Source organism: Peromyscus maniculatus, chromosome 16 (genome assembly GCF_049852395.1).
Source record: "Peromyscus maniculatus bairdii isolate BWxNUB_F1_BW_parent chromosome 16, HU_Pman_BW_mat_3.1, whole genome shotgun sequence".
NCBI classification, from domain to species: Eukaryota; Metazoa; Chordata; class Mammalia; order Rodentia; family Cricetidae; genus Peromyscus; species Peromyscus maniculatus.
The window spans coordinates 51,470,657-51,493,197 of record NC_134867.1 but is presented as its reverse complement, the minus strand read 5'-3'; the positions used below and the strand labels follow the sequence as shown (position 1 = coordinate 51,493,197).

At 46.1% G+C, this 22,541-nt stretch overlaps 1 protein-coding gene and 1 pseudogene across 2 annotated transcripts; one reads left to right on the top strand and one right to left on the bottom strand.

Annotated features, from left to right (window-relative positions):
• Window positions 1–738: 738 nt before the first annotated feature.
• LOC102906495 (retinoic acid early-inducible protein 1-alpha-like) lies at window positions 739–4,249 on the bottom strand. 2 transcript variants are annotated; one of them, XM_076552804.1, is made up of 5 exons: window positions 3,499–4,248; window positions 2,974–3,237; window positions 2,222–2,425; window positions 1,523–1,665; window positions 739–882 (listed from the first exon to the last, which is right to left on the bottom strand). In XM_076552804.1, exons 1-5 carry the CDS (start codon window positions 3,887–3,889, stop codon window positions 817–819), a joined length of 1,068 nt encoding a protein of 355 aa, XP_076408919.1. In that variant the 5' UTR covers window positions 3,890–4,248; the 3' UTR covers window positions 739–816. The 2 variants fall into 2 exon arrangements, with proteins under 2 accessions (XP_076408919.1, XP_042118253.1); XM_042262319.2 differs by lacking the exon at window positions 739–882 and having other exon boundaries at window positions 943–1,665; window positions 3,499–4,249.
• Window positions 4,250–12,575: 8,326 nt separating this feature from the next.
• LOC102902793 (serine-threonine kinase receptor-associated protein pseudogene) lies at window positions 12,576–14,135 on the top strand (annotated as a pseudogene).
• The last annotated feature ends 8,406 nt before the right edge of the window (window positions 14,136–22,541 follow it).

Genomic DNA, 22,541 nt, shown 5'->3' with positions numbered 1-22,541 from the left:
TCAACACTCAATGGCTTTTCTAGCTCAAAGTTACAAAGTCCTTCTACAAACCTCCCCAAAACCTATGACCAGGCCTGTCACAAAAATACCACACTATCTTGGTACCAACTTGTCTTAGTTAGGGTTACTATTGCTGTGAGGAAACATTATGACCAAAGGAACATTGGCAGGAAAGGGTTTAGGTTTCCATTTTCAAATTACTGTTCATCATTTGAACAATGTCAGGACAGGACTCAAACAGGGCAGGAATCTGGAGGCAGGAGCTGATGCAGAGGCCATGAGTGGGTACTGCTTACTGGATTGCTCCTGATAACTGGCTCAGCTTGCTTTCTTATAGAAAAGGACCACTACCATGGGCTGGGTCCTCTCCCATAAATCAGGAATTAAGTATATGCCCTAGAAGCTTGCCTACAGCCTTGCTTTATGGAAGAATTTTTAAAATGAGGTTCTCTCTTCTCAGACAACTTTAGCTTATGACATAAAACCCCCCAGTACATAACTTATATTTACCAGTTTTATTTGATATTGCTATATTATCTGGCATCCTTATTAAGCTCCTGTGAGATCCTTTCAACATGCTTCAATAGTACATCACTACAGATAATATCATTCCTTGGCATTACAATCCACAGTCATTAAAACGATGGATTTACTTTTTGAATATGAAACATTAAACTGTATTATGAAATTTGCTATAAGACATTCCCTGTGTTTAATAATATTCAAACATTTATATTCTTTTTAAGAAATTTATTAGAGGGCTGGAGTGATGGCTTAGCAGTTAAAGAACTTGCTGCTCTTGGAGAAGACCTGGGTTCAGTTCCCAGTACTCACAACCATCTGTAATTCCAGTTCCAGGGGATCCGATGTCCTCTTCTGGCTCTGGAAGCAGCAGGTACACATGTTACATACAGACATAATGCTACATTATTCATACACATTATAAAAGTGAAAATCAATCTTTAAACAATGTCATAGCACATTCATGACACATAATAATTGACTTTCACTATGGTGTTTTCATAAATGTGTACAAGACATTGTGGTCATATCAACCCTTCTATTTCCTCTCATGTCCCCTTCCTACCTCCTCCAGCTCACTTCCTCTTCCCAATTACTCTTCCTCTACTCTCATCTTAGTGTTTATTTTTAGATTATTATTGACCCAATGATTCCATTTGGGGTTATTCATGCAGTGAGGGTGAGGAATCATTTATAAGAACATGGGGTCCTTCCTAGTGGCCACACCACTGAACAAAATGTCTCTCCCCGCTCCAGCACCATTAACTGCAGATAGATTCTAGGGAGCTCTGGAGCCTCATGAGCCCCCCTCCCTCCATGAAGGGAAGGTTGACAGGCCTGCTCTTTTGCAGGGATTGTGCAAGTCCTCAGAGCTGCTGAGAGTTCAACAGCCATGTCCCGGCTGGAAAGCAGTGTTCTCTCACATCCTTCTCCCCTCTGTGAGAGGTTTCCCGACTCTTGGATGGGGTGATGGAGATGTCTGTTTAGTGAATACTCTTACCTTCATGTCTTGGGGCTCATCCTCCTGGGACAACATTTTGGTGGCCTGGTTGGGGAACTCTCCACTTGGCTCCATGGGCCTCTCTTTCCTCTGTGGCTTGCAGCAGTTCATGGAGCAGTTCATGGGCATCTGAAGATTTCTTACTGGAGAGGTTTTAAAGTGAGATGCAAAGCTCCACACTGTGAATCTAAAAGTAATTAGCCCTTTACCCCAGCAGAGAAGTCTGCAAGTCACTGCTTAGCTTGTACCCCAATGTACCATGGGAAATACTGCTGAGAAATTAAGGTGATTTAGAGTCCCAGGACACACAACCACTTCTCAGATAGGGCCATTTCTGGGGTCAGAAGCCTCTCAATTGCCTGTGGCACAGAGGAAAGTGAGACAGAAAGAATAAATGGCCAGTCCTAGTTGATTATATGAAAATAAATTTGCAATGGTTTCTGAATGATTCCCTCTAAGGGCCATAACAGGAAAGCATGCACGTGAGGTGTCTGGAAGCTTCTTACATTAAGTTCTCATTGTCTGAGACAAAGGTAGCATATTGAACTGGCAGCAAGACTGTCTAAGGGTCATCATGGGGGAAGAGTGAGAAGATACCTTTGCAAGCATGAAGACCAAAATGCACATCCTACATATTCAGTGGGGTTTCTGTTACAAGTACTCAACAACGTAATCCTAAGAGTCCAGCCTGCTCCTTACCTCCTTGGGATTTCCTCTTCACACACATCCAAATGCAAACAACAATGGCTATGATCATGAGTCCCAGGGGGATGAATATGAGTACTTCCTTATATTGAAACTTGGTGGTGGATGGAAGCTGGGTGATATTTATGGTAGGTAGAAGCTGGGTGATATTTACAGTTGGTGGAAGCTGGGTGATATCTGGGGCCCTTGATGTTGATCCTTAAAAAAAATCAGGAAAATTATGGATAAAGCTAAAAACACACCTCCATCAACAACTTCTCTCCCCAGGCAGCCCAAGGAACTCATGTGTAACAACCATTTTACACTTCCTGAATAGAGAGGGGAGGAGAGTTGTGTGTACGATGTCCTTGCAGAGTTTATTTCATCACTGAAGAAGCAAATATCTATCAAACCATCAAGCAACGTGACATATTTACTGTGGGTAGAACTTTCTGGATGTTGGCACAAGTGATGGAGTTTAATTGTGTCAGAGAAAGATAGTGAGACCTTTCAAAGTGATGTGGAGATGGTGCAAGGGCAGCTGTAAGTGAGGCAGAAAGGGCTGGAAGTTTACAGTGATGCAGACAAACTTGGGTCCCCTTAGCAGGTCATGTCAGTTACTAGAGAATGAGAAACATTGGAAGGTGAGATGGGGAACAGAGAGTCTCGTGGTCATCACTGGATCCCCAGACAGGCACACTACCAAAAAATCACTCTCTTAGTCTATCAAATTTGATGGAATTGCCTTCTGTTTAAGTAATACCTACTTGGCCTTTCCCAGGGGAGCTTTAAGAGTTCCTTGAGCCAGTGACAGAAATTTTTCATGAGGCTTTTCAGATACTTGTTTAGTTCCTCATCATTCTTCCATTCATTCATGATATCTCCAGCTTCAAGACTAATCAATGTCCAGCTCATATTCATTGTGTTCAAGAGCATGCAGTACTTTCCACTGATGTTAAATTGCAAAAAGGTACCGATGATTTGTCCTTGTTCAAGCTGAGAAAGTATGATGGTCTGTAATGTGGGGTGACCTGCAAACCACATACAAAGCCATCATTTTTCACTTTTCATAGATCCACCACCTCCTCAAAGGGCAAGACTTTTCCCACTGGCTTATAAGCCAGCATCATTTCCACATGACTTGGTTATCCATTGGGGACCATATGCTTCCCAGGTAGGGCCAATGCTCAGTTTTTTCACACAGATACAATCACCATCTCATTCCGATATGTGCTCTGCCCTTCCTCTCTCTTGCCACCTGTCTCTGCCTCTGAACTCCATCCTCCACTTACCATGGATCTTGGTCATCCTCTGTTTGGTTTCAGCCAGCTTCTTCCTGAATTCATGCCCCAAAATCTCCAGCTCTTGCACAATATCTGTCCACATTTGAGTGACATGAACCACCTTTCCCCGGTCACCCAAAGGTGTGGCTTTGTTGTCATCATACTGAAGGAAAGATTCTCTATCCAGTGAGCACCGTCCTTCACAACAGGGCTCTCCAGGTGTGGTATGAGTCTTGACCATGACGTTGCAACTAAGAGAGTGTGTGTCTGTGAGAGAAACATGCAGGTGAGGTACAAAGTGGGAGCAGAAAGCCACAGGACTCATGGTTCTGAGACACCCAGAATCCCTCTGAAGCTCAAAAGGGCAGGAAAAGAAGCCTCCAGTCAAGATGTCCATCATTATCTGGATCCTTATTCTGTGCCATCTTTGACTGTCTTAAGTTGAGAAGACTCTTCAGATGCACACAGTGTCAACAGGAGGATTTATCTCACACGCACTTCTAGTGACTTTTATGAAGTGTTGAGGAATAAAATATATCAGATAGTATCTGTTCCTGGCACTGAAAATCTACTGAACACACAGGGAAAGGAGGCATCATAGAACACGTGGTAAATTCCACATGGAGCCTGGGAGTTCAGGAAAGGCCTCCTGGAGAAATGCTGCAACTCGGCCTGGGAAGGGGAGCTGTCACCTGTGAGCACAGTGCTCACCCGAGTTCCCACTGTGTCCTTCACATGACAACACTGGGCGTCAGATCTCAGATTGTCTGGTGTTAAACCACACCCTTAACTCATACCAAAGCAGAGATCTCTGTCTGTGACCTGTTTGAAGCCCCGATCTCTCTCCCCTTCCTCAGGCAGTTGTTCCTAGCACACTTATGGCCCCTGGTCTCCCAGACTTGCCCTAACAGCAACAGAAGACACAATGTCCTAGAGCTGTTCTGTTCAGCAGACTGCACAAACAGGAAGGAAGTCCTAGTGAGGATGCACACATGCACTCTCCTATGTGGGTGTGAGCCCAAATCTAAAATAAATAATAATTTAAAGGTACTTTTAACACGTTTGCAATGCAGTTACACTAAAGAATGCAAAAGAGATGTTTAAAAAACATCACTCTCTCCCTTCTCCCTCCCCAAACCTCTGCTCTGAGGTGGACTGCTGCAGGTTTGGGGACCTCCTTTCCTGTCCCCTTCAACAGCTTCCTCTTCCCTTCTCCTCTCTGCCTCTTCCACCACCTGTTCTCTTCCTCTCTCACAGTCCCCCCCCCCCCACTTTCCTCTTCCTGCCACTCTTAAGGCCTGGATTTGTCTTTGAATGGCTGGGATCCTTTCCCACTCAGTACACCTCACTGGAAGATTTGCTGCACATGAACATGAACCCTCAGGAGCAGAGAACAGGCTTTGTGGTTGTGAAGTAAAGTTACAAACTCGGCACTTTGCTGGATCAGATAGAATAAGCACCAGTTATCTGTAACAAAAATCCACTTAGAAGTGTGATGAAAGGAAACTTTTGGTAAAGCAGGAACAGGTAATTATGAAGGTGATTTAAAAAAGCATCCTTGATACAATTACTTCCAAATATGCACCAATAAATAATCATAAAAATAACAGTAATCATATATGTCTCAGAAGTATTTACACAGAGACCTCCAGATTTAATAAGGAAAATATTTTTATAACCTCCTACAAGTGTGTCACCATAGTATTGATTAGACAAGGTCTCTAAGAGGCTTGGGACTCACAAGTAGGCTAGACAGACTGGCCACTGACCCCAGGGTTCCCCTGCCTCTGCCTTCTTAGAACTGACAATAAAAGCTCACAGCACCATGCCTGGCTCTATTCCAGGAGTTCTAGGGATCGAACCCGAGTCCTCGTGGTTGTGAAGCAGGCCCTCTACCACTCAGCTGTCTCCCCATGCTTTGGACACACAGGACTTTTAGTAGTCAGCAAACAGTTGGAATTTTCTGGAGATAATGCCCATGTCCTCCAGGAATGGCTTGCAGGAACCCGGCCAGAGGCTGGTCCATACTGCAAGAAAGAAAAAATCCAGAACTTCTAAAGCTGGTAGTGAAGGGTGTGTAAAGAGTCAGAGATGTGCCAAAGAGGATGTGATATGAAATATGTCCACAGAGAAGCATGGATAACGCTTGTTTACCAAGCATGGCAACGATGCCCAGGCAGACAGGCACAGGCCTTGGCAGATGCCCAGGGATGAAAACTGCACAAGGCCAGGGTTGTGGTGTTTGAATGAGAATGGCCACCATAGGTTCATATATCTAAATGCTTGGTCATGAGGGAATGGCCCTGCCTGGGAGAGACTAGTTTTGTGGCCATGTTTGAGTAGGTGTGACCTTATTGGAGGAAGGCTGTCATTGGGGGTAAGCTTAGAGGGTTTTTTTTTTTTTTTTTTTTTTTTGGTTTTTCGAGACAGGGTTTCTCTGTGTAGCTTTGCGCCTTTCCTGGAACTCACTTGGTAGCCCAGGCTGGCCTCGAACTCACAAAGATCCGCCTGGCTCTGCCTCCCAAGTGCTGGGATTAAAGGCGTGCGCCACCAACGCCCGGCCAAGCTTAGAGGTTTTAAAAAGCCCATGACAAGCCCAGACTCTCCCCCTTCTTGCTGCCTTTGGATCTGAATATGGAACTCTCACATTCCTTATCTGCCTGTGTCCCACCATGATCCCTACCATGAGGATAATGGGCTGAGCCTCTGAAACTGTAAGCAAGCCCCAATTAAATGCTTTATTTTATAGGAGTTGCCATGGTCATGGTATCTCCTCACAGCAATAGAACACTGAGCAAGGCAGTGTTTCTCATTGAAGTTGCTTTTAGTTGTGTTTTATCATAGTAAAGGAATAACACTAGAATAACACGTGCCAGATCCCTGGACATACTGCAGTGCTCCAGAGGTGGCTTCCTGGAACTGGACAGAGGATGACCATGCCCACACTACAGGACAAAGAAAATCTAGGCTGGTTAAATCTGCCAGTAGAAGACTGTGATCAAAAATTTCTGAGAAGTGCATGGGCCAGACTGGATGTAACAGCAAACATTTCCAAGGGGAGTGAGCAGAAAGCATCCTGCTCAGTGGGATCCTGGAGCACCTCTGTGGAGAAGCACAGTGAGAATGACCAGGGAGAAGACACCAGCATTGCTGGAACCTCAGGGATGATGATCACTCAAGGCTCAGGTGTTGTTAGGAAACTGTATTTCTTTGAATCCTAGCAGCATTGTACAGAAAATCCCATCAGGTGGAGTGATCAGGAGGCAGTAACATCAAGGGTAGTGGTCCATTGATGAGGAAGGGGATCTACCTTGAAGCCTAACTGCTTAAGGGGGTCATGGCTAACAGAACACAGAAGTCCTAAATAGAGATAGATGGTTAGTCAACCCAGATGTGGCTGGATTTTAATAATTAAAGACAAGACAGATGATCAAGGAGCTGAGAGCTGCTATTTCATGAAAACCCCAGGCTCCTGTGCCCAGTGTTTAAACTGGACCATTGGGGCTAGAGAGGTGGTGCAGTGGTTAAGGACACTTGTTCCTCTTGCAGAGGATCCAGGTTTGAGTTTACCAACCACACATGGTGGCTCACCACTGCCTGTAACTTCAGTTCCAGGAGATCCAATGCCCTCTTTTGACCTCCGAGGGCACCAGGCACATATGTGCTACACATACATACATGCAGTCAAGACATAAACCTATAAAACAATTAAAACTGAACAACCTCAAAGACAGACCCAGATTTACTTCCTAGTGGAATAGATCAGGTCCCAACAAGAGGCAACACCCAGCCTTGCAGCAAGTGACTTCCCTCTTTCTGTATCATTTCATTACTGTCACTCAGGGATGAACCCCAAGATGCCCCTGTGAATGTCTAGTGTGGTGGTTTGAATGAGCCTGTCCTCTATAGAGTAGGGTGTCTGAACACTTGGTCCCCAGTTGGTGACAGCTGTTTGGATAGGTTTAGGAGATATGTCCTGGCTGAAGGAAGTATGTCACTGGGGTGTGGCTTTAAAACCCATTCCCATTTCTTCATCTCTGGACCTTGCTTGAGGTTTAAGATATGGGCTCTCAGGTGGGCATGGTATCACAGGGCTCTCATCCCAGCACTTGAGAGGCAGAGGAAGGCAGATCTCTATGAGTTTGTGTCCAGCCTGTTTTCCATAGTGAGTTCTAGGACAGCAGAACTATATAGTGAGACCTTGTCTCCAAAACCCAAACCAAACTAAAAATATGTGGGTTCTAAGCTTGCTGCTCCAGCCACCAAGCATGCCAATTGATGATGAGGTGATGGACTCTTGTCCCTCTGAAACTATAAGCCTCCTCAAAACCCTCCTTCTGTATGTTACCTTGGCCTTGGTATTTTATCACCGTAACAGAAAACTAACTAATATCACTACTAAATAATTATTGAAGTCTTCACAGGCCAGATGATCTCTGTTGAGGAGTCACATGGGTATTGGAGCTGAGCTTGGTGGGTCAAATCTGTAATCCCAGAACTTGGAAGATGGAGAAAGAGAGTAGAGATTATTGCAGCTTCTATAGTGTGTGCTATAGTTTGAAATCCTGCCTTTAAACAAAACAAGAAAAGAAAGAAGGTAAAGAAAAGAGAAAGAAAGTAGAAAAGCATGTGGTTGTGACCACCTTGTCCCTGGAAGCTTCTGTTGTGATTGTCTGGAGAACACCATGGGAAGGTGGGAAAGAACCTTCAAGGACAAAGCTGTCCCTGGGTGGTGGAGGACTTGTGAGGAATCCCAGGGAGGCAGTCTTCAGAGCACAGCATGCCTTAGGTCCAGGGGAGCTGTCTGAGACCTCCTCTTGAGGGGTCCTCACTGGTGACTGGGTTTAGACTTCAGCTGATCCCAGTGGTGCTGAGGGTGTCACTAGCTACCCCCTCTGCTACCCTGCCCTCCTCATTCATGTAGCAGTGACTTTCTTCACCCTAATTTTGTCAATCCACTAAAGAGAATCAGGGAGGGACTAGGTGAGGAACAGGGTGCTGGGACTTAAGCCCTGGTGATAGTGAAGAGAAGTCTAGAGGCTTCCAATGAGGAGACTGTGACATTCCTGACTCAGTAGTCCAGAGTCGTCCCCCCCCCCCAATTAAATCCCGGGAACTCACCAGCAGGCTGCAAGGATCCCAGACAGCTCAGTAGAAGGAAAAGTCTCAGAACTAGGGACAGATGGAGCCCTGTGTATGCAGCCTTTGCCATGGGTCCTTCCTGGGCCCCAACTATCAACACGAGTTACTGGAGCTGTGGAGAAGACAATGTGGGAGTCCTCAGTACAGCTCCGCAGGGGAATCTCTGCAAGGATTTGCAAAGTCACCATGAATTCAGGCTTTTCCATGATCTTTTCCTACACCTCCTCAGGGGACCTTCAGGGGCGGTGCTGCTCTAGTCCTCCCTCCCTGAGCACTGCGCACTCCCTCCCAGGCTTCTTCTTTGCCTCTCAAGCTTGCTAGCTTGGCCCCAGGTTCTCTGACCCACTGGCCCCCGCTCCTGTTGCTGCCTGGCTCTTGAGCTCGCCTTTCCCTGGCTCCCGTGCTCCCCCACTGCCGGCTCCCCATGCTCACTCACTGCTCCGCTCTGGCGCTCTGCCCTGCTTCTATTTTGTCTGGCTCCCGCGCTCTGCCCCGCTGCTATGCTGCCCCACTCCTATGCTGCCCAGCTTTGGTGCTACCACGCTCTGCCTGGCTCTTATGCTGCCCCACTCCCGGGTTCCCTGCACTGCCCCTCCCTCTGCACCTGCGCTCAGCGCTGTTCCTATGCTGACCGGCTGACGCGCTCCCCCACTGCCCCGCCCCCTCGCTCTGGCGACCTGCAGCGATCCCCCCAGACCCCCGCTCCCGCGCTGCCTGGATCCGGCCTTGCCCCGCTCCTTTGCTCCATCGCTGTCCCGCTCCCGTTCTGCCCTGCTCCTTCACTCCCTCACTGCCCCGCTCCCTCTCTCCATCGTTGCCATCCTCCTGCGCTGCCCCGCTTCTGCTCTGCCCTGCTCCTTCACTCCCTCACTGCCCCACTCCCTCACTCCATCATTGCCCCTCTCCCGCGCTGCCCAGCTCCCTTGCTCCATCGTTGTCTGGCTCCTGCGCTGCCCCGCTCCTTGGCTCCTGCGCTGCCAGGCTCCCGCACTGCCCCGCTCCCGCAATCCCTTACTGCCCAGCTCCCTCGCTCTATCGCTGCCGGGCTCCCGCGCTGCCCGGCTTCCTCGCTCCATCGCTGCCGGGCTCTCGCGCTGCCCTGCTCCCTTGCTCCATCGCTGCCCCGCTCCTTGGCTCCCTCCCTGCCCGGCTCCCGTGCTGCCCGGCTCCCGCGCTCCATCGCTGCCCCGCTACAGCACGCCCTGGCTACCTGGCTCCCGCGCTCCGGAGCTGCCCCGCTCTCTACCTGCCCCACTCCCTCGCTCCATCACTGCTCAGCTCCATCACTGCTCCGCTCCCGAGCTGCCCCACTCCCTCGCTCCCGCACTCTATCGCTGCCCCGCTACAGCACGCCCTGGCTACCTGGCTCCCGTGCTCCCGAGCTGCCCCACTCCCTCGCTCCATCACGGCCCCGCTCCCGGGCTGCCCGGCTCCCTCGCTCCCACGCTTGCTGGAGGCAGGACTGTGAACTGAGAGGAGAGGCTAGGACACTGTTGTCCTGGGCTCCCACACCCCGCGGCCCCTTCACCTCACTCGCTGGCAGCTGTGCCCTCAGAGACCATGGGCGACAGAATCAGAAAAGATTGAGACGGAATTCCACCATTGCCTTTCAGCTGGTGTCTCAGCAGACCGCAGCCAGAATCACAGTGACAAGTCCGCGCTGTCTATTCACCACTTTCCACTCCGCTAATTCTGAGCTCCTGGTTGCTCAGAGGCTGGCTTACCAACTCCCCCCTCGAGGCTTCCTGGCTAATTCACTTGGACACTTCCTGCCCCTCCCTGTAGCTGAATGCTTATTTGCTGCCAAGTGTGGAGAGACCGGTGCTCAGAGTGCTCTGCAGGCCTGTGTAGAGCCTCTCCCTGACTTGACACCTGCAGAGCACAGCCCCAGGTGTGACATGGGAGCGGGGCTAGGAAAACACCTGAATGAAAAAAGAAATAAATAGGAAAGGAAAACACATGACTGCTCCTAGGGATGGTGGAGGAGAAAGTTTACTGTATTAAAAAGGAGAGCATAGGTAGAAGCAGGTACATCTGGGAGAGTGCAGAGTGGACATGATCAGACTGAGGTGGGCCATGTGGGAGGGGGTGGGGGGGGGAGAGAAAGAAGGGAGGGGAACCAAGTGCTGCAGCCAGGAGGCCAAAGGTCCCAAACGGGGGGGGGGGGGGTCACCAAAATGTGTGACCCTACAGGGAAGAGGGAAGAGCCTCTGGGGGAAGGGCAGCCCAGCTGCTGGGCTGGAGAGTTCAGGGTAAGGGGTGAGGTATAGGTCAAACCCTGGAACAGTAGGGACTGAGGGATGCTGGGAGAACCTGGAGGCCAGGTCCACTTTGGTGTGTTCAATAGGCATCTCAGCCATTTGTCCTGGGTTTGAAACTCAACAATAGCATTGTGTCACATGTAAAACTTGGCTTTGTCAAATACCTCTTTATATATTTCCTTTTTTTTTTCAAGGCAGGGCATCTCTGTGTAGCCCTGGCTGTCCTTGATAGATAGACCAGGCTGTCAACAAACTCAGAGATCTGCCTGCCTCTGCCTCCCACGTGCTGTACACTTGCTTTCTAGGACTCCTATTACAACTGGGTAGCAGGTTGTTGTGGAACAGCACCATCAAATACTTATTAAATGACAACTTTAACAAAAAAGGAGCGTACACACCCACCTAAATCCCCACATACAGTGCTATATTTAGCCATGCTAACTTCAATCTCTTCACTTTAAAGAATAATTCTTCTCCTGCTGCCCCAAATCATTTGCCCTCAAGGAGACACAAAGTAAAGCATATTTTAAATGGAAAGATCTAGAAACTAATCAATAGAAAGGACCAGATGTTCTTCTAACACCAGGTGAGGTTGTGATTGTGTCTTTCCAGAAATGAATGAAGTCCCAGATAGCTCGCACTGTGATGCATCCAACCAGGACAGCATCCCAGAGACCACTGGACACATGAACTGTCTGAAGAGAGCCGACAAACCCATCAAAAGGAGAAGTCCCAAGAGGAAGAGGAAGTGAGTAACTTGGGGAGACATCAAGACATTAACTTATCAAGCCCAGACTTTGGGGGAAACAAGGACACAATACTACTGATCCAAAGGAGGTGCTGCTATGTTTACTGACTATATGACATGCTAAGTCTCAGCTTGTCCGTGCAGAATCCAAATGCCTTTGTTAGGGGGGAGAAAAAGGCACACCTGTAATAGCAGAGAGTGTGTTGTTTTGCTACTCCCAGGAGTAATTCCTGGAATACAAAAAGAGTTTCAATAATGAGAACTGTGTGATTAGTAGAACTCCTAATATTACAAAAAAAAATATTAACAGTAATTAATCAAGAGATGGGTGAATTGAGAATAACAGTTTTACTAAACAGAGCTACCATAGATTATCTGTTGTTCAAGCATAATCTTTATCGTCAACAATTTCCTGGCATCTGTTGCTTTAATGTGTCTGATTTTACTCAATTATCGATGGTCTAATTAATGATCTACATGAATAGAAAGACAAAATCTTCAAGTGACATTTGAGTGGCTCTCATGGTTGAGATGGCTTTTCCTCTCCTTGGTCCTCTGTTAGCTGTTCTCATAATTTTCTTAAACTTGCCTATATAAATTAGACTAGCCACACAGGCAATGCAGTCAGCTTCGGCCTCTATTACAGATACATTTTTTTTTTTTTTAAATATAAAAAAGAGCCAGACCAGTGTGGAAGGTGGGTGGTGGCAGGCCGGCTGTCAGGCCCTCCCCTCCCCTCCTTCCTCCCTCCCTGCCCCTCCCTTGGCAGCCAAGCTTCGTGGGGACTCCTGACCTGGCCTTGGTGTCAGTGCAGTGTCAGTGGGGGGCCCTAGGCAGCCCAAGGCGCTGTGGCCAAGGAGAAGGACAACCATGACCCCCAGGTCTGCGCTTCTCCTCACCCACTGGCCACTGCGGCTGCAGCCACCACCGCCGCCTAGGCTGCCTCTGCCATGGCCATGAGGCAGAGGCTGCTCACCTGCTTGGGCCACAGGCAGCCCTTGGTGGATTTGGCCTTCAGCGGCATCACACCATAAGGCTACTTTCTGATCAGTGCTTGCAAAGATGGCAAACCTATGCTCCGCCAGGGATATACGGGAGACTGGACTGGAACCTTTTTGGGTCATAAAGGTGCTGTCTGGGGTGCAACATTGAATAAGGATGCCACCAAAGCTGCTACAGCTGCTGCAGATTTCACAGCCAAAGTGTGGGATGCTGTCTCAGGAGATGAATTGATGACCCTGGCTCATAAGCACATTGTCAAGACTGTGGATTTCACACAGGATAGCAACTACCTGTTAACTGGGGGACAGGATAAACTGCTGCGCATATATGACTTGAACAAACCTGAGGCAGAACCTAAGGAAATTAGTGGTCACACTTCCGGTTTTAAAAAGGCTCTGTGGTGCAGTGAGGATAAACAAATACTTTCAGCTGATGATAAAACTGTTCGTCTCTGGGATCATGCTACGATGACAGAAGTGAAATCTGTGAATTTTAACATGTCCCTGAGCAGCATGGAATATATCCCTGAGGGAGAGGTCCTGGTGCTTACTTATGGGCGGACTATTGCTTTTCATAGTGCACTTAGTCTGGAGTCCATTAAATCCTTTGAAGCTCCTGCAACCATCAATTCTGCATCTCTTCATCCTGAGAAGGAGTTTCTTGTTGCAGGTGGAGAAGACTTTAAACTGTATAAGTATGATTATAATAGTGGAGAAGAATTAGAATCCTACAAAGGTCACTTTGGTCCCATTCACTATGTAAGATTTAGTCCTGGTGGGGAACTCTATGCCAGTGGTTCTGAAGATGGGACATTGAGATTGTGGCAAACTGTGGTAGGAAAAACCTATGGCCTTTGGAAATGCGTGCTTCCTGAAGAAGACAGTGGTGAGCTGGCCAAGCCAAAGATCGGTTTTCCAGAAACATCGGAAGAGGAGCTGGAAGAAATTGCTTCAGAGAATTCAGATTCCATCCACTCTTCAACTCCTGAAGTTAAGGCCTGAGCATCAGATGTATGCCCTAGACACTATCATCTAGTTTATGGACTGAACAAGCAGAGAAAAGCATCAGCCTTCAGAGTTACTCTCTGCCTGCGGCAAAGAGGGCAGAAACGATTGGGAATATGAATTAGTGCCAGCGCACGAACAACTACTCCGTGTCCTGTGAGTGCAAATAGCTGAGTGTGTGAGGTGCAGGCAGGAGGGTGTGCTCAGGGAGTACCATAGCCTGCTGTCTCAGGTGAACAAGCCAACGTACAATTTCCATTTTACACTTCAGTTTCTTGTAGCTGTTTATGTTATGGAGAAGAAAGATATATTGGCCTATTTTTCTGACTTTTCCCTTAAAGCAGAATGTCTTTTTCTCTTTGCTTAGTTGTAAAGAAGAGGAAATACATGATAAAGTAACTGGTTTGATCTCTTTCATTGTACATTGACTGCTTCTGAATATCCAATATTTTTTAGTTATCTAAATAAAATGCCTCTAAAACAAAACAAAAACAAACAAACAAAAAAAAAGAGCCAGGCGGTGGTGGTGGTACATGCCTTTAATCCCAGCACTCAGGAGGCAGAGCCAGGTGAATCTCTGTAAGTTCGAGGCCAGCCTGGTCTACAGAATGATATCCAGGACAGGCACCAAAACTACACAGAGAAACCCTGTCTCGAAACAAGCAAACAAACAAACCAAAAAACAAAACCAAAAACCAAACAAACAAAACAAAACAAAAAAAAAACAAAAAAAAAACAAGCAAAAAAACCCAGGCAATGGTGGCACACACCTTTAATCCCAGCACTCTGGAGGCAAAGGCAGGCAGCTCTTCCAGTTCGAGGTCAGCCTAGTCTACAAATCTAGTTCCAGGACAGCCATAGCTATGCAAAGAAACCTTGTCTTGAATAAAAAAATCAGGGGGTGGGAGGTGGGATGCAAGAGGCATGTAGGTCCTTGTGTTCACAGATAAGCACTAGGGAAATTGGGAATATTAACCTCTAAGGGTTGTCTCTTCAAAGAGAGAGATGGATAATCTGTTTTCTGCCCAGAAGGCTGGGAACAGATGTGGTTAATAGCCTGGTGACCTCTGTGCTATCTGCATGGCCAGGCCACAGCAGCTTCCCCAGATCCTTATCTCGAGGTTTTTATCTCAGTCAGTCCACAGCACTGTCCTCCTGCAGACCCTGTAGTGAGCTTGTGTCCTCAGTTAATGTGTAGAACTGTCTGCATGGAAGATGTCACTTGTGCTTGAAAAGAATTTGGATGTAGTCATGTCTCAAGTTTTGCCGTGAACAGGAGATTGAATTAGTTATCGCAAGGAACATTTTTCCCAATTGTACTGTGCTTAAATATGCCTAAAATAAAGTACCTGTGGTCAGACTTTCAAAGTTTGACCCAACCCTGGCCACTGAGTCAGGTTAGACTGAGCTTCCTGCTTGCTTCTTGTGGACTAGCTCTGCTGGCTGTGGTGTTTGCAGAGACCCTGACAGGTGGCCTTCCAAATGCAATCTCATAGGAGGTGAATGCTGCCTTATAAGTGATATATTTTACCCTAAGAAGGACCATGGGTAAAAGGTTGGACTAATTTTCACTGGTTTTCAAAATTAATTTAGAGAAGGCCGGCTTAACAGTTCAGTTCTGTCTTGGACACTGTCCTGAACTCTGAGGTCAGTAGGCACAATTTCCAGGTTACATTTAAGGCCTTACTGACCATGTAAGTTATGTACAAAGTGAAGGCAGGTCCATTCTCTTATGTGATTGACAGGGGCAGTCCAAACCTAGAAATAATCTTATGTAAAATAGTCTTGGTCACTGTCAGTAGCAAAGGCTTCTATCCATTCTAAGTGTTATGCCTGAGTAATGGGCCCCCCAGAAACCACCAAGAGTTGGAATTCCTATGCAAAAGCAAAGAGCCTTTACTGCAAGCTTAAGCTTGGGCTTCCCATCCATTCTGACACAGAGGTTGGATCAGGGAGAGCACTGATCTCAGTTATTCAGGGTTTTTAAGGAGTAAAGGATGGGGGTGTAGGGGAATTCCAGATTCAGATTGGGGTTGAACTCCTGATTGGTCAGGAGTGAGGTAACAGAATTCTGTCAAACAGGGGTTGGTACTGGTGATACTACAAGGAAACTGACAGCTTATATGGAGATTATATAAGCTATTCTTTATGGTTTAGAGCATTTAGTGCTTGTTTTTCTCAGTTCTGATTGGTTCTCTACAGGGTACAGTTTGTGGCTTTTCCTGGTTATTATAATGGTGAGGCCTAGTCTTAGTATTATAAGTCTACAGCCTGTCATGGCTGCACTAATGTTAAGTTAAGCATCTTCACTAAGAAGGTGTCAACACACACTAACAGATATTCATCCCTAGTGTAAGGAGGCTTCACCTCTGTGAAGTCAAATTTCTATTTCTTATCAGGGGATAATACCCTCAGATGAACAGATGGGACCCATTTTACCCCTTGCTTGTTTGGGCTGTGTGCAGGAGAGATTTTGAGAGGGAGAGATTTTGGGAGGCATCATCTGCAGCCACCTTTCAGAGATGCAGAATTTGGTACCTGGAAGATAAGACCTAAGCCTGGTGTCACCCAGATGGGTGGTCTGGTGCAGTTATTGTACCAAAAGGCATCAGAAGAAAGCAGGAAGGATGCTCTTGAGTTTGGCAAGATCTGCTGTTCAGTTGGATCCTGTGTTGCATTTTGGGAGAGGGTCTCATCCTCTTCTTATTGGGAGTCAGTAAGAAGGCTGGTCTACTGCAGTGGCAGAAGCCATTATGCTGTATTTTTTGGTGTGAATTTTTAAAAATTTATTTATTTTAAACCGTAAAATATTTTCTCTGTAGAAAATAGTGTATATGGTAACATTTCCCAATAAGCCCTTTTAAGCCAAATGATAGCTGAATTATACATATAAATATTAGATTCTAGGATATAGAAGAGACCTATCTTAATCTGTTCAGAGAGATATGTTTTACTTAAATTGTGTATGTGACATTCTTACTAATCTTCCCTTTCATTGTTTGATTTATGGCAGACATTTTTTTATAGGCTAATCCAAATCTAAAAAGATTTTAGCCTCCCCTTCTGAAAGTATGTTCAGCATTTTCTTTCATCAACTTGATAAGTACAAATTCTTTTCCTGAAAGGTTTATCATGGAGTACTGTGGCCCACGCCCAAAACCTCTGCCTTGGAGGGAAGGCAGGGAACAAGGCTGAGTACCACAGAGATGGAGCTGGGGCCTCCAAATGAAATGATCCACATGAGCTAGTCATTGCCAATGATGCTGATTAATCTATGAAAAGTTATGAGTCTTTCTAAGTAATGGCCAGAATGAGAGTGGGCTTGTGCATCTGAAAAAGTCTCTTGGAGACTGAGCTGCGAGCTATACAGTGGTTTAAAATCACAAATCACTGTGACATCACTGCTCAAGGTGGGGGACTATACCAGTGAGGTATTTAGGATAGTCAAGTAATATCTGTTTTCTTACAAAGCTCATCAGTATTTTCCAGACATTCCACAATAGTTGTTTTTTATTTACATGTTCCTTTATTTCTTTTAATTTTATGTTTAATCTTGCACAGACACCAGCTATTTTGGTTAATACACCTGGACCATAGTTAGGGTCATGGAGAGTGCCAAATGCTTTGCCGAGGTGGATGTGGCTGTTGGAGAAAAGGTGAGAAGTGTCTTCACAGACACAAAAAGTCAGGACAAGATGACATTACCTCAGTCACTGCAGCTGGCTTTAGACTTTGGAGATGGAGCTCTCAGTGAGGACAGCTTTACCTCATGGCAATCTGTTACTGGAGGGTTTTATTTTCTGTTCCTTTTCTTGACCAAAATTTTAGAGTATTTAGGGCTGGACAGATGGCTCAGAGGTTAAGAGCCCTGGCTACTCTTCCAGAGGTCCTGAGTTCAATTCCCAGCAACCATATGGTAGCTCACAATCATTTGTAATGAGATCTGGTGTCCTCTTCTGGCCTGCAGGTGGAAACTATATACATAATAAATCTTAGAGAAAAAAAAAACCTTTTAGAATATTCTGCATCCTTCTCCTTAGTTTTCTTACTGTGTTGTTTCTTCAGAGGATCAGTGTTTCACTAATGTTTGAGATGCAGGACACATGGAGTAACACATGCTTAATCTTGGGTGCTTTATTCCTGGGCATCTTACCTTTTTTTATTTAAAGGCTTTCTGAAAACATTTTGTTGGGCGTGATGACTATTTTGGTTGCCAACTTGGCTACATCTGGAATTAACTAAAATCCAAATGGCTAGGCACACTGGTATGATTTCCTTCCTATTTAAATCATTTGATGTGGGAAGATCCATCTTCTAATCCTTATCTTTGAGGTGGGAAGATCCACTTTTAACACAGATCTCTTGGGATATAGGTGAAAAGATCCACCTGTAATCTGGGCCACACTTCCTGCTGGCAGCCCATATAAAGGACACGGAAGATGGAAGCTCTGCTCTTTGCCTGCTTGCCTTCCTCTCACTGCCCAGTCCATCCTTTTATTGGCTTTAGATCCCAGTTCTTAGGGATTATGGGATATATTGAAGGTCATCGGAGACATCCAGCCTTATGGACTGAATAACTACTGGATTCTTGGACTTTGTTTTGGTAGATAGTCAATGTTGGACTAGTTAGACCATAGCCTGTAAGGCATTCTAATCAATCCCATGTACATGTACATACATACATATGTATTCTGTCTGTCTGCCCGTCTATCTATGTATCATCTATCTACTTTACTGACAGATTTTATTAGAAAGTGTGTTGAGTTGTGACACCTTTCCTATTTCTGCATTTGTTGATGGGATCCTGATGTTTTTGCTCTTTATCCTCTTGATTTGGTGCATCACATTTATTGATTAGGATATCATTCAACATTCCTTGCCCACTAGTGGCCAAGTGACTTCTAAGCCCACTGATGGGCAGGGAGTACAAGGGGTAAAGAAACCAGTGTATTTATTGAGTTTTTCTATTTCACTGATTTTTTATTCTAGTGTATGTGTATTTCCTATGTTTTTAAGATTCTTTTCTTAGTCCCATTTTCATTCTTCTGGTTTCCAGAGATTAGTTTGCTCTTTATTTTGAGGGTGTAAATTGAGATTGTTGACTGGAAGCCTTACTTACTTTCATGGAAGCATTCATTACTTCACATTTCCCTTTAACCATCCTATCATCATTAGATTCTTCCTAGAAAGTTATTGTTAATGTCTGTTTAAAATAAATAACATTATTTATTTGAAAACAGGACCATTAGACCCAATGATTTTGCCTAGAATAACAGTTCATCTAATTAAAAACTATTTTATTATTTTATGTGGATATGTTTGTTTGCCTGAATATATGTGTGCACCATATACATGCCTGGTGCCTTGGAGTCCAGAAGAGGGTGTCAGATCTCCTGGAAGTGGAGTTACAGATGGCTGTGAGCACCATGTGGGTGTTTGTATTAAACTTGGGTCCTCTGGGCAAGGAGCCAGTGCCCTTACTCACTGAGCTAACTCTCTAGCCTCCCATAGTTTTTTCGGGGTTTTTTGTTTTGTTTTGTTGTTGTTGTTGTTGTTTAGAGACATGGTTTCTCGGTATAGCTTTTGAGCCTGTCCTGGAACTCATAGTTGTTTTGTTTTGTTTTTTTAAACCTCAGTATATATTTGTGGGGGTTTGAATAACAATGGCCCACATAGGCTCAGAGATTTGAATGCTTGGTCACCAGGGAGTGGCATTACTAGGAGGTTTGGCCTTGTTGGGTAGCTGTGGCCTTGTTGGAGGAAGTGTGTCACTGGGGTGGGCCTTGGAGATTCAAATGCTCAAGCCAAGCCTAGTGTCTCAGTCTCTTCCTGCTGCCTGCCGATCCAGATGTGGAACTCTCAGCTCCCTCTCCAATATCATGTCTACCTGTGTGCTGCCATGCTTCCCACCATGAGAAAATGGACTAAACCTCTGAAACTATGATCCAGACCCAATGCAATGTTTTCCTTTATAAGAGTTGCCTTGGTTGAGCTGGGCGATGGTGGTGCACTGCTTTAATCCCAGCACTCTGGAGGCAGAAGCAGGTAGATCTCTGTGAGTTTGAGACCAACCTGATCTACAAAATTGAGTTCCAAGACAGCCAGAGCTGTTACACAGAGGAACCCTGTCTTGAACCCTCCACCTCCCCTTAAAAAAAAAAAAAAAGAATTGCCATGGTCACAGTATCTTTTTCCAATGATAGAACAATGACTCTACAGTTGCCGTGGTCATGGTATCTCTTCACAGCAATAGAGCCTTGACTAAGAAAATCATATTTTGTCAGGTCATCCAGTAGAATCTTACCTGGTTCAGCACATAGCACATTTTATTAAAAAAAAATTTAACTTTTTCATTGATTCTTTGGGAGTTTCACATCATGTACGCCAATTCTACTCATCTCATGGTCTCCCCATATCTCCCCACACCTGCAGTGATCTCCCAGAAAACAAAAGGAAGTAAGCAAAGAAATAAACAAAAACATGAGCAAAACAAATGGAAAACAAAACAACAACAACAAATCTCTTTGTTTCTCCATCTTTTCTGCCTCTCCAACACCACTTCACTCATCCTGGTGGTGTTTGATGCCTTGGTGTGTCACATTGTCTACTCTTTGTCCCACCAGATTTACTATCAAATGGTCATTGCAATGAGTCACTGATCTGGTTCAAGGCCTGTGGTTTCTGGTACACCATCATCACTGGTCCTTCCCTAGAACTCCTCTGGGAAATCCTGTGTCTTCCCCAAGTCTTGGAGATTCTGCAGGTGTTGTTCCACAAGACCAGCCCTTTCGTGAACTCCAGCAGATCTTAGATGGGGTAGATGTTAGGGTGGGCCAACTCATGCCCCAGCTGTGGGCCTGGAAGGTTGCTGAGCTGGTTAGTTTGAGTCACTGGGGCCACGCATCTCAGGTGAGGTGGGGGAATTAGCTCCCCAAGTTTATGCCCTCAGGGTGGATTCAACCTTGTCTGTGGTGAGGGGTGGGGCCATCTCTTCCTAGATCAGAGTTGAGGTCCCCATGAGGGTCAGTGTAGATGTAACCAGCCGTCTTATTAAATAAGAAACACAAAGCCAATGCAAAGAGGAAAGCCAAGAGATCAGAGCTAAGAGCCTTACCCGCCTGCTGCAGCTAGCCTCTTCAGCCAAGAGACCTCTCCGAAAGAGACCTACTTCCTGTCTGTTTGTCTTTATATAGACTTTCTGTTCTGCCTTCTCATTGGTTGTTAAACCAACCAAATGACTGCCTTGTCACTGTCTGTTGGCTGTATCCTTGAACACACAGAGATGTACCTAGCTCTGCCTACCAAGGGATGGGATGAAAGGCATGCACCATCAACACCCAGCTTTTACTATGGCTCTAATAGCTCTGACCCCCAGGCAACTTTATTTATTAACATACAATTAAAATCACATTTCAGTACAAATAAAATATCCCCATAGGTCAGGGCCGGCTCTCTTGCTGTAGTGTCCAGGGAGAGGCAAGGCCAGCTGTTCCAGCTGCAGTGAAGGGTGGGGCTGGCTCAGCATGGCCGTCTGATTTTATCTCCCATAGTTTCTAAGGCCCCCTGAGGTGACATGGGCCACAGATATCAGCACAGACCCCAGCTGCACCTGGACTACAGACCCACACTTGGCCCTTGGTAGCAGCTTGGGCCCAGACATCCTAGCTCCAGGTGGTACTCACAGCCACTCAAATCAGGATGGATCTGGCAGCAGCATGGCCCCTAGACATCAATTAGGCCACAGGTTGCAGGCCAAAGCCTAGGCTTCATGTGGCCTTTGGTGGCAAAATGGGCCACAGACCAACATAGACCTCTCAGCTGCAGTAGCATCATGGACCCAAACATGGTCCTTAGAGGCATCCCAGACCACTGAAATCAGCATGACCCTTTGATGGCAACAGGAGGCACAGACAGGCCCTGGCCACTGTAGGATCAGGGGCCCAGACATGGGCCTTGGCAATAGACTGGCCAGGACATCACCATGACCCCAGGAGTTGAGCAGACCTCTCCCATCAGTCTACTCCTCAACACCTTCACCATGGTCCTAGGTGGCAAGCAGGCCTCCAACATCTGCCACTCCACACCAGCTTCATTTCTTCCTTTCTACCTCTTTCCACTGTGCGTGAACTATTCTGCTTTTCTTTCTCTCCCATTTCTCCACCACATATTTGCTTATCAAAATGAGGCCCACCTGCCTGGCTCCACAAGGAACCAGGTGGGCCCATGGGTGTCTTCTTGCCAGCCTGGGCCTTGAGGACCCCAGTTGCCTAGTACCCATCTGAGTGGAGCACATAGCACTTTTTGTTTTCACATTCTGGCAGACATAAGCGATGAATGCACAGTCTCTGAGTGTCCGTTCATCTACGAGATTTGGTAATGAACTCCTTGCTGATTTGAAAAATTAGATCAATGTAGCTACTCATGGGTGTTGTGGAATATTAGTTTAAGATGTATTGCATTCATTTATGCTGTATGAATCCTGATTTTGTCTTTGTTGTTGTGAACTCCTCTCAATCACTGAGAGATGAGTTCTGGGGTTCCCAGCCATAGTGACACATTGGCATATTTACGTTTACATTTGGTCTATGCATCTTGAAAATTTATGGATTTTATGTAGGGTGGCCACCCCTTTCTTCTGTTCTCAGGAAAAAGTGAAGCAGTGGCCCTGCCCTTCCTCAGAGGAGTTTCTCATTCTTTCTGTTTCAGTTCACCCAGCTGGATGACTTGTGGTCTCAGATCTCTTGGAGTTTTCTGTGTCGGGAATGAACTTTAATCTTTGTTCAAGAGGATGGAATTTTCTTGTAGCTTTTGATAAGCTTAGCAAAAGTGTAATGCCTCCAGGAAGTTATGTAGCCCTGGCTGGCCGGGGCTAGTAATCCAGGTTGGCCTTAAACT

What these genes read in the sequence shown, in the direction of transcription:
- LOC102906495 (XM_042262319.2), bottom strand. Translation starts at nt 3,889, where the DNA reads ATGATGGACATCTTGACTGGAGGCTTCTTTTCCTGCCCTTTTGAGCTT. An exon ending in GCTCCCCTGGGAAAGGCCAA is followed by an intron (nt 2,426 to 2,973) that starts GTAGGTATTACT and finishes ATTTTTTTTAAG; the next exon opens with GATCAACATCAAGGGCCCCA. An exon ending in GAAGAGGAAATCCCAAGGAG is followed by an intron (nt 1,666 to 2,221) that starts GTAAGGAGCAGG and finishes AAACCTCTCCAG; the next exon opens with TAAGAAATCTTCAGATGCCC.